Source organism: Gossypium arboreum, chromosome 7 (genome assembly GCF_025698485.1).
Source record: "Gossypium arboreum isolate Shixiya-1 chromosome 7, ASM2569848v2, whole genome shotgun sequence".
NCBI classification, from domain to species: domain Eukaryota; kingdom Viridiplantae; phylum Streptophyta; class Magnoliopsida; order Malvales; family Malvaceae; genus Gossypium; species Gossypium arboreum.
The window spans coordinates 96,300,397-96,319,242 of record NC_069076.1 but is presented as its reverse complement, the minus strand read 5'-3'; the positions used below and the strand labels follow the sequence as shown (position 1 = coordinate 96,319,242).

Genomic DNA, 18,846 nt, shown 5'->3' with positions numbered 1-18,846 from the left:
TACTTGGCTTTTTCATATTAATGTATCATCTCTATTTGAGAGCATAAATAGGGTTTCCACACTCATGTTTCCCAACTTTGTGTTAACTGGCCGTAGTCCTTCGTCCACCCTTTCCTACGTGGGTTTCTACGACGTTTAACCTTCTCGAGTTTTGCTTGCATCATTAACCCTAAAATAATGTTTGAAATTGACCAGAATCCTTTTTAATTGAAATGATTTTTACAATAATGCAAAAGTTGCATTACATAGAAATTTAATCATAGTAATTAAATAATTCCAACACCAAGATCTCAACTCAAATTAAAACTAGGAACTGTATCACCAAACTCTAAATCCAATCTAACAAAAGTAGAAATATTAAAACATATATTAACAATAGCATAAGGTTTTCTCTTGTACTATCTACCACTAATGCTTTAAAGGAGTGCATATATTCGTAAACATTTGAATGTGGGCTCTCCATGAATTCTCAATCCAATAGCATCATTTTTGCCTAAAGTTTGCCATACTGTTTGCAATCATATTCGCTGTGCGTAAAGTTCACGACACCTTTATATTACATTCATTTGTTAATTGTTCTTTGACGATTCTTACCAAGCTCGACCTGACCTCCTCTGTTTGATCGTTAAGCATATTAACCGCAACCAATCTGTCACTATTCACCATCAATTACTTAATACCTCTCCTTCGTGCTATATCCAGACCATCCATAATAGCCCAAAGTTCTGCATCAAATATATTACATATACCTCTGTTTTGACTATAACCAATTATCCATTTACCTTAGTGATCTTAAAACAGTCTGCCAACTGAGGCTCTACCTATCATCAGATCATCAGATGCTTAGCATCATCTGTATTCAGTTTAAACCACTCTTTGGGCAGCAGTTGCTAACAAGTCCGATTATTTTCTTGATCAATCTTCTGATTCCTCCTTCTACTAGTCATAGTAATTGATTTTGCATAAACTAGAATTTCAATTCCTCCATTTAAAATCACATTATTCCTACATTTTATGGACTTAGAGTTTTAAATATTTGATTTTGTCTCATTTATTAAATAAACAATAAATATTAAGAGTTAAATTAATATTTTTAATGTATTATATTATCTATACATTTTAAAATGCTTGAATACTCAAATGTGGATGTCTAAATATCCTTTTCTTACATCCTATTTATTTAAAATTGACTCTATTATCACTATTATATTATTCTAATTTTTAGACACTTATCACTATTATTATTTTATTTTTGAAAATTTCCTTTTATCATTTATAATAATCTTAAATAAAAAATTGATTTAATCCTAAAATTAAATCTAGAAATCAAGATCTTTAATCAATTTGATACTAGAATAAAAGACCAATGCAAAATTCAAACTTTAAATACAAAATTAGATATCGTGAAAAAGACGTGAGCATATACGATTAATCCACTATATAACAGTTATTTTTATAATTTTTATTATAACAGTTTTTCATTTATAAAGTTCATTGTTGAATCAATTTTTATGTTTTAGTTTTACTTTTTATAATAACTTTTTATCTCTAACAACAATCATAAAATATAAAGTATATTTTTATTAAATTAATTCTCTATAACAACCTCTTTTCTAAAATTTTAGTCAAATTAGTTTTATTACTAATTGAAATAAAAATTATAATTTTAGTTAAGTTATTATTTCAATAAAATATTTAGGGTTAATATATTATTTAGTGCTTGAGTTTAGCTACGATATTCAATTTGGTACATGATTTCTTTTTTCTAATTTGGTATCTAAGTTTGGCTTCAAGATTCACTTTGGTATATGAGTTTTTTTCAATTTGATCCTTGAAATTTTTTTGTCTCAATCAAGTACCTAAATTTAGCTTCAATATTCAATTTGGTACCTAAATTTTTTGTTATCCCAATTAAGTATCTATGTTTTTTTTTACTAAAACACACATGTTAAATATTCATTGGGCCACACGATGCCATTTGATCTTGATACTAAATTGAATATTGAAACCAAACTCAAATACTAAATTAAGACAAAAGAAAACCTCAAATGCTAAATGTTTAAATTTTATATAAAATAATACACTAATCATTCTTTATTAAATGAAGACAATTTTAATAAATAGAATTACATTAGATACAATATAAATCTCATTAATTAATATTATTAATATATTATAATTTTTTAAGTTGAAAATTTTTAAAAATAATTTGACTGTTAAATGTTGCAACAACAATATTTTTATAACATCCAAAATTTTGACAAAACAAATAAACTATTAAAGAAAATTAACTCTATCCAACATATAAACCTATCCAAAGAGACATCAATCATCTTGTAAGCAACCAAGGAAACACATCAAGATCACTTAATAGCCTCTACACATCAAGTTATAACCTGCGTTTGACACTCATGTTGCGTGGGACATAAGTACAAAGGTATAACCTTCCAAATACCCTTTAAATATATATTATATTATGAAAAGAGATATATCCATATCCAACACTCACCTCAAAATCCGAGTGACAAAAATGCCAAGTCATGGAACATAGAGAAAACTCATAAAGCAAATAAGTAGCAGAGAGCTGGATTGTATTAATAGACTGTGAGAAACAAAAACCAGGTGACAGTCTTAAAGCCCAAGTTGTGTGTGCATGGAATTACGCTAGACAGAAGGCTTTGACAGGATGGCAAGCAAGAACAAGCAAGTCCAAAAATCGAGATTTTCAATAACAAAGATCTACTTTCCAAGTAATCGACGAGCACGTTGGTTTGCACCTCGGACTCGGAAATTTAACTCATCCACATCATCTTGGAGACCATTCAGATTTTTGTTTTGCCTGCGATAATGGTTAAGCCAAATTATTTTCTAATGTAGTTATATAACCAAAAATACCGGGCTACCAGGTGAGAACATTAACAAGAAACTAACCTCTCAATTTCAGATCCCATGTCAATGGCCATATCCTTCAGTTCTCCTAGTAGATCACTTAAATCGGAGAGGGCAACATCTTGCTTTGATTTTTCAACCTGTTACGACAATCCCAGAAATATGCAACAAAGTTGCCTTTTAGAATTAGTGCCTTGTTTCATACACTCACTAATCATATAATTTTTTTTTTTTTATATTTTTGGGAAAAAACAGGCGCAGCACACACCTCAACTTTTTGAAATGTATTTGTGGGCTCCAGGGGAGGTGTTTGAGACTTTGAACCTCCACGAGGAACAGGAGTCAATCCAAGCTTCTCCCTTTGTTCCAAATGGGCACCCCTTCTTTGTGAATCATCTGTATTTTGAGTAAGTTACACATTCAGTTCAGGAAAACAGGACAAAATAGACCAATCAGAAACAACTCCGAAATCACCAAGAACCTCTAATTATAAAAAATTACACATTCCGACTTATCATATAGAGTGAAAACAAACATAATTCATGGAGGGTACAGAAAGAAGATGACCTCTTGTGACAAGGGGGCCAATGATTGCACGAGTCTTCTTTGGCTTCCAAGTTTTAGAGAACATACCTCCAAGGCTTCCAAGAAGCTTCTCACCCTGAAATTTGAAAGAACTATCATTCGAAGCATCCGTTTAATTGCATAAGATCAATGCAGAAGAGGTTAGTTTAATTGAATTATCATTCAAGAAGAAATGAAAGATGAAAATGCATAGAAGGAGCAAATTTTAATGGAACACCAATTATCAATTCTAAAATGTAGTTAAACTATTATGTTACCAATTCCAAAGACTAGTTTCCTTCCTGCATTGGATCAAAGATTTTCCCTTTGTAAACTGTCTGAAGGCTCACAACTCATGAACTGCATAGCACAATAGATCAGAGAGATTGCCAGTGGCAGCATAAGACAGCAGCTTTTACAAACTGCAGAGAGTAAGTTCAGTGAGTGGTCTTACTAGTGTCAAGTCAGTTTCTTACAAAGTAGCCTATTGGGAGAGGAATAAAGGGTTTCCAGGTTCAGGAAGTTTCGGAACTGATAGTATAAACATTTCATAGTATGAGTGAAAACTGGAGCCTACTTAAGGATTTAAATTTTATGCGACCCCTTATGATCGTCACGCTTACACGAACAAATCCAAATATCTTGTTTTAGAAAAATGTAAACTGTGAAAAAGAAGAAATCATAAAGCTTTTCAATCATCTAGTATATGGTTTTCATCTCGAAAATGAATAGATGGTTTGTAATGAAGTAGTCTCTTGGAATAGGAATAAAGGGTTTCCAGGTTCAGAAGTTTCGGAATCAATGTCATAAACATTTCATAGTATGAGTGAGATGTCTAGGGGAATACTACAGGTTCAGCCCTATAAATGTCTAAATTCGAGCACCATTTAGGATTTAAATTATAGGTAACTCCTTATGATTACCACGCTAACAACATGAACAAGCCCAAATATCATCATATTTCAGAAAATATAAACTGTAGGAAAGAAGAAATCATATAGTTTTTCATGTTTTTTTTTTCAACCATCTAGCAGCAAGTTTTCATTCCAAAAACGAAAGACATACCATACTAAGGTCATGGTCGATGCCAGCAGCCGCATCATGTGTCCTGGTAATTTGCTCACCCTGCTGATGTAAGGTAATCAAAGTCTTGGTGGCACCTTCTCTCATTTCTTCTGCAATCTTCACACAGTTATTGACAGTCTTTGTAGTCTCCTCAGCCTTGTAGACAGCATAGTTCTCCAATTCTTGCACTGGTTGGTTCTCAATTCCTCCACAGTCACGGAAATCATTCTTATACTTGTTCTGCAATGCTGAAGTTTGCCAATACGAAGAGGAAGAAGAAGAGTTTACTTTCTCTTCATCATCATCAAACGGATTGGTCCTGAAATTAGGACTCAAGGTAGGCTTAGAAGAAGTTGTTCTGGTAGGTTTAAGGGTTTGCATGTTGTCCAATTCATCATCGGAATCAAAAGGGTTGGTCTGAGGAGCAATACGCCTGGGATCTACAGAATTGAGCTTCGCAGTCTTCAATGGAGATCTCTTTAAACCCGACATTCTTTTAATGAGTTAAAAAAGTGCTACTTGAACAAGCAGTTGATAGGAAGAAGTCAAATTTTATTTAATCTGCAAAGCAATCAACCATCACAAATTACAATAGAGCAGCAAGGAGATATGGACATCATGTGACAATCAAATCTGTATATGAGTGTCGAATGTGAGTATTTATTTTACATGTGCATTTCAATCTTTTCAAGTCATATACCCTTACTTATGTCTGAATATGTGCTGGACAAGGATACTTCAAGCAAACAACATAGCAACAAAGAAATATAGACATATAATATACTACTCAGACTCGGGTTCGAGTGATGGACACAGGTATTTGTCTCACACATCTATGTTCAATTTTTTTTGAGTCATATACCCATGCTTATGCCCGGATATATCTGGAGAAAGATACCTTAAGCAAAATGAAGAATCGGATCAACATAGGAGATATAAGACAGAAACACAACAAATTCAGTAAGTAACAATATATCCATTAATTTCTAATACCAAAGGTGAAGTAACCAGGAAGATAATGGAACTCAACTTCCAAAAATTCTTTAAAAGAAGAAAAGGTTAACTTGATTAAGCAAATTTCTTTCAACTCTTCCTCCTAAAAAAAATATTACGAGAGGGGAAAGGTTATTTATGTGATACTTGATAAAAGAGACTTGAAGGGATCCAACAGGCCAAATGCCACAAGACTAAGAACTAGAACTAGATCATGAATCACAAACAAATTAATGCAATCAAGAACAGCAATACCCCATAATTAAAATCCCTTTTTCATGATCGAAGACGAGTTAAACTTAGTTTACTTGAAAATTTTCATCACTTTATAAAGTACCCAGAGATCAACAAAGAAGGAAAAAAGGGAAAAAAAAAACTCCCTCAGTTTCCACGGCAGGCAACCAAATATCGAAGCAACAGAGAAACCCATGAAGCAAACATCAAAACAAATAAAGAAAAAAAAAATCTCATAAAGAATTCAAGATATGATAAGTAGGAGTGCTCAAATTTTGAAAAGAAAAAAAGGACATAAAAAGACAAAAATCAGAGAAAATAAAAAGAGAAAAGGGAAACTGGGTTTTGTTTGGTTAACCTGAAAGTTGGATTTGTTTGAATAAGAACATGCGAGGAAATTAAAACAATCCATATATAGAAATCAAGACAAACAATGAAAGAAAGAAAGAAAAAGAACAGAACTGGGGGAGTACCGGCAGAAACGTAAATGCAGAAAAAATCTTGAACAAGTTAAGAGAATGAAGTTCAAAAGCTACAAAAATGAAAATCTAGAAGGAAAAAATATTGAGTGTGTGCAATTTTTTTTTTTTGGAGGAATCTTAAAGAGGGGGAGACGCATGAAACGCGGCCGAGAGCCAGAAATTTGAAAACTTGTAAGAAAGTGGGCAAATTGTAATTATCAAATTTTGTTTTGATTTCTTTTTAAAGAAATTTGTTTTGATTTTAATTAAGGGCAAACTACATCAACTATCCTTAATTTTGTTTAAAATTACATTTCAGTCACCTAACTTTCAAAAATAATATAATAATCACCAACGATATTAAATTGTTACATTTTGTAATTTTAAAATTTTAAGATTTTTTAAAAAATTACTAAATTTTATTAATTTTAAACATTTTATGTTGTTTTTGTAATTTTATAAAAAATTCTATTTTAATCTTTTTGGAATTTTTCTCATTTTTAAGTTTTTACAGATTTTTCAAATGATAATGTCACCCTATGACATGTGACATTGTATGATTGGCTAAATATCTTGGCCGTTAGTTTTTAACTTCTAAAGTATTAAACAAGAAACATTTGATACCGTTAAGGATTGAAGTAGGCCAAAAAAATTTTAAAGACTGAAGTGGGACAAGTGGTATATTTAAAGGACTAAAGTGTGCATTAAGTTAATTTATAATATAAAATATCCTACTTCTTTTCTAAATCCATCCTTTCTTTTCAATAAATTGTTGTTAGATTGATTGATTGGTTTTTAAGTAACTTTCAATTTTGGAATTTTGAATATTTTAAATATATAATACTGAATTGCTCTTCATCTTCTTCTTCTCCAAATTTTATTTTTTCTTTCTAAGTTTTAAGTCAAAATTTTACTTTTAGCTATAAATAAAAATATATATATTATTTTTAATGATATTGAAAGAACATAACCAATGTTGATTTGCATGAAAAAAAGAGAAAAAAAAGGCAAAGAGGAGTGTAAAACAACAAAACAAATGAAAAAATTGAGTAGTGAATGGGTATTTAATATTTTCTTTTATGTGTGAAAGTTCAAAATTGTAATTTTTATGAGATTGGATGTAAAAAAAAAATAGCAACAAAATTCTAGATTGTTCCTTGCTGCAATTGATTTTTATATAAATATTTTATTTATTTTAAGACTTCTTTTATTTCTTTTTCAATTATTATTATGAAAATTTTAAAAATATCAAAATGATTTTTTAATTATAGCTCAAGTACTAAATTAAATATTATAAATTTATCCCATAATTTTGCCATAATAATTCAATTTTAACTCTAAATTTATTTATTGAAACATTAAATCATTATACATATGCCATATATAATATAATTATTAAAAAGTAAGAAGCAAGCATATTCTAGTTGAGGTTAAAGGTCAAATTTCAAAACAGCGAAATCCAGCATACCCTACCTACCTGTTGTAAAAGTTCAAAATTCAAAACATCCTCAACCATATCAAAAGAAGCGTTTCATTGCACCAAAAACTTCTTCATTTATGAGCAAATAGAGGATTTACAGCAGACGAAGTGTTCTATTCAGACAATAGACCAAGTCAGGGTGAGGATGCCACATTCAAATCGGATTGACAACCACAACAATCAATAAAAATTTTCCATGCATTGATTCTCCATCTATGTCCTTTTGTGGCGGTTCTCATTTTAACTAGTGGTAGCCGCTTGCTTCTTTACCATGGTGGCATGCTTCTGCCCGGTAAGATGGTATTTGAAGACCTTTTCACTATTGCATACAACGTTGCAGATAGTGCATACTCTAACATCAGCAGCAGCCGTTCCACCTTCCACGACTTTCCGTTTCTTAGTCTCCAAATCCTCCTTGGATGCCTCAGGCTGTGCTGCCACTGGGTTCTGTACACTAACTCCTCTGTCGCTACTGCTTGCTGCCAGGTTTTCTACTGGTTTAATCATCTGATTCATTTCAGCCGGTGCACCCATGGAAGGATCAGAGGTTCCTTTCTTTGATTTTTCTAAATTCTCCAGCTTCTTCAGGTGTTTCTTCCCGGACAAGTGTTGTGCATAGGCATCGCCGCTGTTACAGTTGATTTCGCAAACTTCACACCACGAAGATTGAACAACCTTAGATGTCTTCTTGCCTTTATTCCAAAACTGATCATTAGCTTGGACCGTAGCAAGATAAGGTCCAACCCCATCAACAGCTATAAGTCCAGCCTGCATGATCACATATACAAGAAGGATCGTATTTAAACCGAGCTTACAAAGATAATAAATGGACTAACCAAATAGGTTCCAATTGGAAAAGAGAAGTACAAGAAAGTGTAAATGAATATGGTGAAAATAAACCAAGCTGGAACTTCTTGCATTTACGCATGAAGAAATTCAGTGCAAGCCCAAAACAATATAAATAAATCGAAAAAGCTTAGCATTCAACTCTATTAAGAAATTTCCAAGTGAACTAATTAATGTTACCTGAGCTGCATGTCTCCTCCCGGAAAGATGTTTAACAAACACTTCATGGCTATTACAAGCAACATTGCATATCGTGCACATCCGAACAGAGTTAACAGCTGCCCCAGAATCTAAAAGCTTTTGCTTCTTCCTCTCCAGCTCCTCAGCATTTGCTGCACGGGAAGCCCCGTATATCATTGCATTGGAAGATTCTGGGAGTAATGCAGTTGAGGAACTAATCTTTTCTTGCAATTTCCTCCGGTGCTTCTTTCCAGTAATGTGCTTCTCGTAAACATCTTTTGTTTGGCATTCAATGTTGCAAACCTCACATCGCATTGGTTGAATCGGTGCAGTTTGATTTGATGCGCTTATTACATTATTAACCAATGACTGATTTGACCCATTGTTGGAATTCGAAGATGCTACTGACAACTGAAACCCCAAAATATATGAAGTATAAACAATCCAAATGACTGAAAGGCATTCATCTATTCATCCAATGACTATACTATGATACTTTATCATTGAGTAAACACAAATATCTTAAAACATAAAACTCAAAAACTTCATTAATAGAAACATTCCTCTCTCACTGACTATAACAGGAGTAGAAGTCTATGTTCATCCGACTTTTCATTTCCCTCGAAGCATCCATGTCTAAAACTTGGGTTCAGCACATTTCTAGACACATACCCGAATCCAATATTAACAACCAAGTCCATAACATAGCTAGAAGCAGATCCAGAAAGAAAACATCACCTCTTCTGAAAAAATGTTACACATTTAATCAACTGTAGATAAGGACAGCAAATGAAATGATTGATATATGTATAATATATATACATATATTCTATATTGCTTCGACTTTTCATTTTTCTTTTAAGTATCTGTAGCTGCCACCCAAGTCAAACACATTTTCATGCACATATTCGTATATGTAGTAGCAATTGAGTCCAAGTAACATAGCTAGAAGTTGATTCAGAAACATCACTTACCAAGTGAAAATATCTTACACATTTAATCAACTGTAGATATTATACACACACACACATACATATAAAATCCAGAAAGCATCAATTCATAGCCTATGAATGATTTTCAGTTATGAAAACTACTCAATGCTGGACCAAAAATAGATGAAATTTTCGAGGCTAATTTTGAAATAGAACTGGATAGATTATATTTTCAAGAATGATTCTCGGTAATGAATTTATGATTAAAGCAAATCATAACAACAAAAATCCCACAATTAAAATCTAAATACCAAACGAAGAAAAACAAATTTCCTATAAAAATCCAAAAAATTGACCCCAAAAAAGTAAAAAAAGAAATTCAAAATTAACATTAAAGGAAAAAAAAAACTACAGCGAAAGAAATGACAAGAAAAAAACTAACAGTAGCATCATATCTAATAGGATCAGCCTGTCTAGTGATCCAACTCTGAGAAGCTCCATTTGGGTCCTCATAAATTTGAGCTTGCGCTTCAACAGCAACATGGGTTACGCTGAACTGAGGTTTATAGGCATAAGGGTCGGTTCCTGGAGGATACAAAAATGGCTCAGAGGGAACAGTTGGTGGTTGAGGATATAATAATACAGGATTGGGAGTGGGATTTGAGGAATGAGAAAGGTATGCGAATGAAGATTGTTGCAGTTGTTGCTGCGATTGGTACATTTTACGTGAATTTTGGGATATAATTCTTAGGGTTAGGGTTAGGGTTAGGGTTTAAGCTCCTTTTCGTTGTTGCTATCGTGGACTTGTGCATTTTTGAAATTGAAAGGAGTGGAAAGAGTAGTTTTCTTAATGGGTCTTTTGGAAGTTTAACCAAACCGGGCCAACAGAAATAGATTTGTTATCGGCCGCGGGTAGGAGATTTTGTACCTTCAGCTAGTTTGGTCCCAATTATTATTTAAGTAGTAAAATTTTGTTTTTATTTGAATTTAATTATAAATATCAAAATAATAATATTTTTATCGAAAAAATAACAATAATATTTTTTATAAAAAAATTTAAAAATTAATATTATTTGACTGAAGGGTCAAAATAACTCTTGATATCAACAAGTAATGGGTACAATAGTAAAACACATTACACATTTAAAAGTGAACTCAAGTTTAAACCCTAAAAATGACATTATTAGAAAAAATAACCATACACCCCCGAAAAGATTTGTATTTATGAACTGTAAAATGAACATTAAAAATACTGATGTCAACATCAATACCCAATCAAGGGAGGATGGACATGATGGGTTAATTCTACATCAAGGCTTTTTCACAATGTCAAAAGCCGAACAACTTAAGTTAACATTGAACATGGTTGTCCAAGAGTTTGTGGCGAAGACCCGGAAACTTATACAAAAGAGAAAGAAAATCAAGATGCACATTTTAAGTTTCAAGAAAATCAAGAAGTCAAATCTCGGTTCAAATCCATCATATATGAATATTCAAGATTTAAGAAAATCAAGATTTCAAATTTTAGAATTTTTATTGCAAGAAACCAAATCTTGGAGTTGAAACAACATGAATCATATTAACAAGTTTAAACAAGTCCAATCTTGCAACAAACGGATCAAGCATTCAAATTCTTGAAGACCAGCCCATAGAAACGTCCGCAAGCCCATCTGAAAGTTCTACTAAGCACTTAATTGAAAATTTGGCCACACATTATGAAAGTGGACCGTTTGAAGTATGTTTTATTTTTCAACCCGTTTTGAATTTAATGTGGATCGCTTGTAAAATTCAGCCCAAGCAAGCCCATATGCCTGTCTTCGCCAAATTCCACTTTATAATCCATTGTTAGGAAATATTTTTCGTCTTTTGTTACTTAAGAGAAAGTTTGTTAACCGTTGTTTCCAATAAGCTTGAATTTTGTAAAAATACTCTTTTGAGTTTTCTTTGCAAGATTTTATGTTGTTTGTTTTGGAAGTTGTTTATCACAATCTTCTTAATTTGTTAGGGTTTGTCTTCAAGCTTCAATTTGCTAATACCTTAATCTTGGGGAGGAGATTAGAACTGTTCAAATGGAATTGTTGAATATTTGATTCAAAGGCTTCTTAAGTCACTTATCCAACTATCCATCTTCAACTTTCAGCCAAAAACCATTCTTTCCCATTTTTACTTGTTTTGTTTGTTTAATTGTTTCTTGAATCTAATTCAATTCATTCACAATCTTTTTAGGTTCAAGATTTCAATTTTCCATTCGATTTTGGATGATTTGCTCTCAAGATTACATCTTTGAATGAGATCTATCTTCTTTCTTCAAACCGATTGCTTTTACTCGCCTTATTGGTTTGTTTTGCTTTCATCTTTAGTTTTATTAATCTATTTGGATTGTTTTAATTTCAGATCAAGGTTCGACCACCCTTGTTATTCAAGAGAGGTTTTTTTTTTACTTCGAGAAACCCTAATCAAAGTTAAACCTTAATTCCTCTCTTAAATCGAACCATAATCAAAGTTAAACCTTAATTCCTCTCTTAAATCGAACCATTCTTTCCCTTTTCTCTTTATTTTTGTTTTGATTTTCATTGTTTGCTAATTCTATTTTGTTTTTTTCTTTCAAGTCAAATCCACATCAAACAACTTGAATACGATCTTGACCTCTATCCTATATTAGATACCTTAGTCATTAAAAAAATCTTAGTAAAAAAATTGAGAAATCAATTAAACCCTTATAGAAAATATGCACTCAATTGAGCCTTTAGTAATAAAAAAATTAATTAGGCTTGTTAATGAAACTTTCATTGGTTGGTTTGACCACTATGAACATTATCATGACTAATGAAAACAATGAGAAGGTGACACATTGCATGTCATGTGGATAAATATATGATATCTCAAGCTATACATTAGAAAATATTTAAAAGGATTAAAAAATCTTAATAAAGTTAATAAAAATCTCTAAAAATTTATTTGAATTTGAATATCTATATGTTAAGACTTATTCTCAATGTTTTTATTAAAAAATAGTATATCAAACTATAAATAAAATTTTAAAATATTATAAAAACCTAAGGAACACCTTAATTGATAAATGGGTGAGAAAGCATCCCAGAAGACAAAAACCAACTTTACAGCAAACAAACAATAATCTTTTGGCCAGTGATAAATAATATTATGTTATGCAGCCCTATTCCCGGGGTGAATTATCTGAAATATTACAAAAATCTGGTAAATTTCAAATTAATATATATTTTTTCTAAATTTTCAGTATTTTTGGGTAATATACCCCTATTCCCAACATCCCAAAAATGAAAACAACATGCTGCATAAATCATACATTCGCCAACATGGACTGCTAAATTTGTTTTGACAAAATTTTCAATAATTTATGTTATATATTTTTAAAATTTTAATATTTATATAAAATTTTATATTTTTTGATAATCACATCGGAATGAATTTGAATGAATTAAATACATATATATTTTTTATTTTTAAGATTTTATATTTAAAAAAATAATATTGATGTGATCACACAACATACTTGTTTATATGGTGAGCTATATGTTAACTTCTCATTATTGTCATCAGTCATATTATTATTTATTAACGGTGAAATCAATCAATAATAATTTTATTAACCAAATAATTTGATTTATATTTTCATGAGTCCTAATTAGGCAAACAATGACTTAATTAATTTTTTTATTTTTCTTTAAACATTTAGCCATAGAATCAGTCTTTGGTGTTGACTTGTCCCAAGCTAGGGCAAAGAAGTAGAAAAAAAAAATGAAACTATAGATGAACTCAATCCTAGACACATAATATGAAATTTCTTTGCTAATTTTTATTTTCTATATAAATGTCTTTTTTTATGTAAAAAATTCACAAGTCTCTCCTCTTGGACAAACGCTTATGTTATACATTTTGCACGTGTTAAAAAGTAGTTACACATTAAATAAATAATAATTAAAATAAATTTAAACTTAAACTTAAAATTAGAAGGACAAGTAAAAATTAAAATCTCTTCAAAATTAAATGTGCTTATAAGTCAGGTCAGGTTCGAGCTTGAGCTCATGCAAGGTATTTAAATCAAATTTTCAAGTTTAAGCCTATCTCGAATTAAGAAATAGACTTAATTTTTGCCTATATCTAACCCAAATTAGAAAAAATAAACTTTGACCCAATATGGCCTACCTATATTTAATTTTTAGATTAATTTTAATTTAAAGACAAATTAATATATATATATATATTACACTAAATGCACTAAAAACACTAACATAAATATAATAAATGTTTTATTATATTAAATATAATTTTAAAATTTTATATTTTAAGTTGGTTTACTTAGTTGAGTAGTTTTTGGTGTTTTGATAATAAATTTAATTGTTATTAGATTAATGGTTCAATATAAATATATATTATTATTTAATTAATATAATTAATTTTATAATATAATATTTGAATTGAACTGGACTTGGACAAAATACCTTACCCAATGTCCAATCCACGTAAAAAAATGGACATTAAATTTTACTTAAATTTATTATTATTATTTTTTAACTCTCGTATCATTTAAGCGAGCTTTCGGAAGATATAGCTAGTTGTCTTCATAATTCGTCTACATAATTCGAATCACCTAGCATTACGGACCCTCCATTTCATACCCCCTAACAAAACATTTTGGACACCCCAAATACTGTACATATGATAATACTTAGCCTTAGCCTTTAGGTTTTGACTGGCAAGAGAGGAATCATTTGCTAATAACCTCCGACCTTGTTTTATATAAAAGTGCTTCATTCAATTTACGCCTATTTTAAAAATATTTTTCAAAAGTGTTTTGAGGAAAAAAAAAAATTTTGAGAGAGAAGTTAAAATTTTAACTTTTGAAAAAATACTTTAGAATTAATTTTAGACTTAGGAGAAATACTTTTTTTTTAAAAGTAGCTTATTTAAGAATATTTTGTCACAAAAATATTTTTGAGAAGCATTCTAATTAAACTAGGCTTTAGTAGTACATAGTGTAGCTCAATTATGCTGGTGTACACTTAAAAGTGATGAGCGGGTTACAACTTTTAAAAATAATTTACAATTAGAAAAACACGATTCAGATTAAAATTTAAATTTATTAGGTCTTATCTAGAAAGTAATTTCCTATAATTTTTACAACACAAGAGATGATTTAAGCTTAACCTCACACTCATATAACTATAATGAAATAACTCTCTTGCTAAATGAAATCTTAACACTCACAAACGTTTCTCCAATCGATAAAATTGTGCTCTTACGAATTGGGAAGGGGGAATTGCATAAGCAGAGTTTGAATCTTGATAATTAGAATGTCACTTTAATCACTACTCCCTTATGTTATTGATGAGAATTAAATATATAGTTTGTTTATAAATAAGATGTTTACAAAACAAAATACTTGTATTAAAAAATTAAATTGAGAAATTGGTTTTGTTGAGTTAAGTTTGATTTTGAGTAAGTCAAGTTATCTAATAAGTTAAATTCGAGTATTTTAGTTTTTTTCTCATATAGTTGGTGAGTTTGATTAAATTTTTAAAATTAATATTGAAAAATTTCAATTCAACATTGAGCTTGAGATCAATTATAAATAATTGAGTTTAAAATTAAATATTTAAATTAAAATTATTTTTGTATTAAATAATCAAATTTAATGCAACGAGTTCAAACAATTTATTTATTTTTCATCCCAAATTAAAAGAATGCAACCAAGGCAAGAAAGAGGGAGTGAGTATGCTTGTGAAGGTGGGCCATTCATGTCCAAATAATTTCCCAAACTTGTCCATGTGAGATTATATCCTTTCTTTCCAAGAGAATAAGCATATATTGCTGCATCAAAATGGGAGACCTTTTTAATTGATTCCATGCTTCCTTCAACATACACAACTAAAGCTTTAACTTTACCACCATTTCTTCATAACTCTTTCTCACCATTGTTTAATTATTAACCTAATGCGGTAGCTTCTTTGAAAAATGAATTTGTTTTTATTTTTGTGGATAATAATTTAGAAATTTTAAATTTTTTATCTAGATCTTCGATATTGTTAAGCATAAACGATTTAGATTATGATTGTGATTTGACTTATTATATTTAAATCTTTACAAGTTAATGCTATTTAAATTGGTTTTAAATAATAATACTCAGATTTAATAAATTTAGTTATATGATTTAATAGATTATGATATTTGTCATTTATATTTTGGATTTTACTTTTAAAATTTTCATTTTAAACATAGGAAGTAGAGGTTGTCTAACGATTAAATCCCAAATTGATGTCAAGTGCTACTACACTTGTAGCTCAATTCAACGACCTTTATAGATTCATGTATTTTTATTGTTTTTGTTTTATTATATATGTTTTATTAATATAATGGTAATTCACATTATATTTTAAAGGAAAAAGTGTAAATTTAACTCTGAATATAAATAGAAAACGAATATGAAACTGATTTTGAGACATGGAATTATTTGTATTGTGTTTGTATTGTTATTATTTTAGTGTCCTGAGAAAAGAAAGAGTTAAAATAAAACATATATTATTTCCCATAAATATCAAAGCATGCATGAGAGATTCTTTGCTTTTATCAAAAGCTGCGTTCAAAGTTATACATCACCTAGAATTATGGTGGCCCTTTCAGAAAAATCTTATGGTTAAAGACAAGACAACAAAAGCATACTTTCTTAATCTCCAAGCTTTTTGCCCCAATCAACTACCCAATTTTGGATCTTGTCTTATTTATAACCAAACGGTTCCCAACATGATAGCCAAAGAAGGTACGCGCTGCAATTCATGGGTTTTGTTGCTTAAAATATGGTGGAGTAAAGGTGTAAGAATGTCATTGCTTTTGCAGATAACAAGGTTTCTTCCTCGGAAAATGAAAATGGTAGAGCAGTATGAGAGAGAGTTGGCCGTGGGAGTGGCGGCGGCTGCGTATGTGGTCAACGCCATTGAAAAAGACGAAGCAAAATATAGGATCAAAATAGAAGGGAAAAAACAAGATACCATATCGAGGGTGGGAAATTCTGATAGAGTTAGTAGGCGATACTCAAGCAAGGAAGTGATAACAAATACAGCAGGTATGGTCTTCATTAATGCCCGTATTTTTGCAGGTTACAACTTATGCGTTGGGTGATAAGGGTGAGTTTGGACGGGGATTATGTGCAATGAGGTGTATTACAATATTATTATAGTATTTAATCTCATCATCATTATTGTTTTTATTCTAATCGTTACTAAACGCATTGTCCATCTAAACTTAACCTAAGTTTCAATATGATTTTTCAAAGCGGTTATTATAAAATAGTCAACTACTTTTTTCATATTAATTTTTAGATTTATTTTGAAGAAATGAGTTTTATTTTAGCTTTTAAATATTATTTTATAAGTTAATAAAAATAATCAACAATTTTATATAATTTTTTAAAAAATTTATATTTAAATTAATTTCACTATTTTAAATATAAAATATTTTTCACCAAAAATATATAAAATGTTTATTTTATATCATAAAAAATAAATTAATTATAAATTAAATAAAAATAGAATTGATTTGGTTTTGAGTAATTACAATTTTTAACTTGTAATTCATAAACGGTCCAAACATCTGTTGGTTTTCATTTTTCTTACTTATGGATAATAACCAATATTTAACACTATACCTATTATGGAATCGCTTCGAAACATTTACTTACTCATATTGATTTTAGGTAGGGTATTTAGGTAGTAAGATTTTTGTTCATGGGCAGCTAATTTATAATCGAATTTATTTTTCATTTTACATTATTTTCATAATCTAATGGGTTTGAAAGCCAATCAGGATATTAAGTCTGAAATTAGGAGTTAAACCAATTTTTCTATTTCTTAATAATTTATTTAATTGAATAGAATAAACCATCTTAACTAAAATTGATGATTTAACTGATTGGACCATCTATGATCTTTTTTTCAAATAAATATTTTTGTTTTCTTAGGTGAAACATCCAGTAGAAAGTCAAGGGAAAGTAGTAAAGGAGGTGGTTCATCGGCTGGAGACCAAAGGTGGAAGGGAAATTATTCCCAAACCAATAATGCTTTGGAGACTAAAGCTGATGCTTGGCAGAATGCTGAGTTGCACAAACTTAACAAACGGTATTCACTAATTTATTTTCAATTTTAGGCTTTTTGTTTTAACTTAAAGATTCCTTAAATGAGTTATTATTATTATTATTAATTATTAATTATTTTTTATAATTTAGTTGAGTTTTCAAAGCATTTAAACATTAAAAAATATATAATAATATCAAATGCGACTCACCCAATTCAATTGGTTGAGCTAAAAGAGCATTCACTAATATATATGATAAAGCTCAGGTATGAGAATATGAAAGCATCAATTCATGAATGGGAGAAGGAAAATAAGGTGAGAGCCAAAGTCAAGATGGAAAGGAGAAAGGTTAGATATGAATTTTGAACTTAATTCATCTCTTTTTGGTTAAAGATTTTCAATAGGAGAAAAGTGTTGTGATCCCTACTTGAGATTCAAAGAACACATACTCCTTACTGCTTGAAAACTGTTTTGCTGAATCCAATGATGGATTGGTTGAAGTACAGAAAGAATTGGAGAAGAAAATAAAGAGGAGCCATCAAGTTTACCAATTGAAGATATCAAGAATTGATGATATCGCAGGTGGAGCAAGAGCTCAAGTTGATGACAAAAGAAGAAATGAGGAATTGAAGATCAGAGAAAAAGCAAAGCAATTATAAGAGCTACGGGAGTCGTTCCTTTTACATGTTTATGTTTCTGAATTACATCCAAATAGGAAAAGACATTTGTGAATCAACAACAAGATAATGTAACTTCAATTTCATACCTATTCCTTTTAGAGAAGAAGATAAAAAGATTATCCAATGTTCAATCTTTCGAGTTACTTCAAATTTGATTAGTTCGGGTATTCGATGTAAACTATTAATGCATTTTATTTTTCGATAAATATGAATCACAAAAAGACTTAACAATGTAAGAATGGTAAACATGCATTTCCATTCATTTAACAACTTTTTATCATTATAAATAGCTACATCTACGTCCTCCCATACTTATGATTCTAATAGTATGGCACAACATTTCAGCATGTCTAGAAACCATAGTTGCATGCATAAAGTCTTCTTAAAAAAACCCCAAAAAACCATACAATTTGTGG

The 18,846-nt window shown here is 30.1% G+C and overlaps 3 protein-coding genes across 4 annotated transcripts; 1 reads left to right on the top strand and 2 right to left on the bottom strand.

Annotated features, from left to right (window-relative positions):
* Positions 1-2,440: 2,440 nt before the first annotated feature.
* Positions 2,441-6,417, bottom strand: LOC108470529 (SNAP25 homologous protein SNAP33-like). The gene is made up of 6 exons (XM_017771877.2): positions 6,219-6,417; positions 4,519-5,079; positions 3,457-3,550; positions 3,158-3,285; positions 2,932-3,029; positions 2,441-2,839 (listed from the first exon to the last, which is right to left on the bottom strand). The coding sequence occupies exons 2-6, from the start codon at positions 5,008-5,010 to the stop codon at positions 2,740-2,742; spliced, it is 912 nt and encodes a 303-aa protein (XP_017627366.1). The 5' UTR covers positions 5,011-5,079; positions 6,219-6,417; the 3' UTR covers positions 2,441-2,739.
* Positions 6,418-7,735: 1,318 nt separating this feature from the next.
* On the bottom strand, positions 7,736-10,556 carry LOC108489720 (uncharacterized). The gene is made up of 3 exons (XM_017794470.2): positions 10,087-10,556; positions 8,713-9,123; positions 7,736-8,454 (listed from the first exon to the last, which is right to left on the bottom strand). Exons 1-3 carry the CDS (start codon positions 10,363-10,365, stop codon positions 7,927-7,929), a joined length of 1,218 nt encoding a protein of 405 aa, XP_017649959.1. The 5' UTR covers positions 10,366-10,556; the 3' UTR covers positions 7,736-7,926.
* A 5,614-nt stretch (positions 10,557-16,170) lies between these two features.
* On the top strand, positions 16,171-18,580 carry LOC108488411 (uncharacterized). Of its 2 annotated transcripts, XM_053031227.1 has the most exons (5): positions 16,171-16,440; positions 16,518-16,743; positions 17,638-17,794; positions 18,017-18,098; positions 18,257-18,580. In XM_053031227.1, exons 2-5 carry the CDS (start codon positions 16,542-16,544, stop codon positions 18,407-18,409), a joined length of 594 nt encoding a protein of 197 aa, XP_052887187.1. In that variant the 5' UTR covers positions 16,171-16,440; positions 16,518-16,541; the 3' UTR covers positions 18,410-18,580. The 2 variants fall into 2 exon arrangements, with proteins under 2 accessions (XP_052887187.1, XP_017648182.2); XM_017792693.2 differs by having other exon boundaries at positions 16,171-16,743.
* Positions 18,581-18,846: the final 266 nt, after the last annotated feature.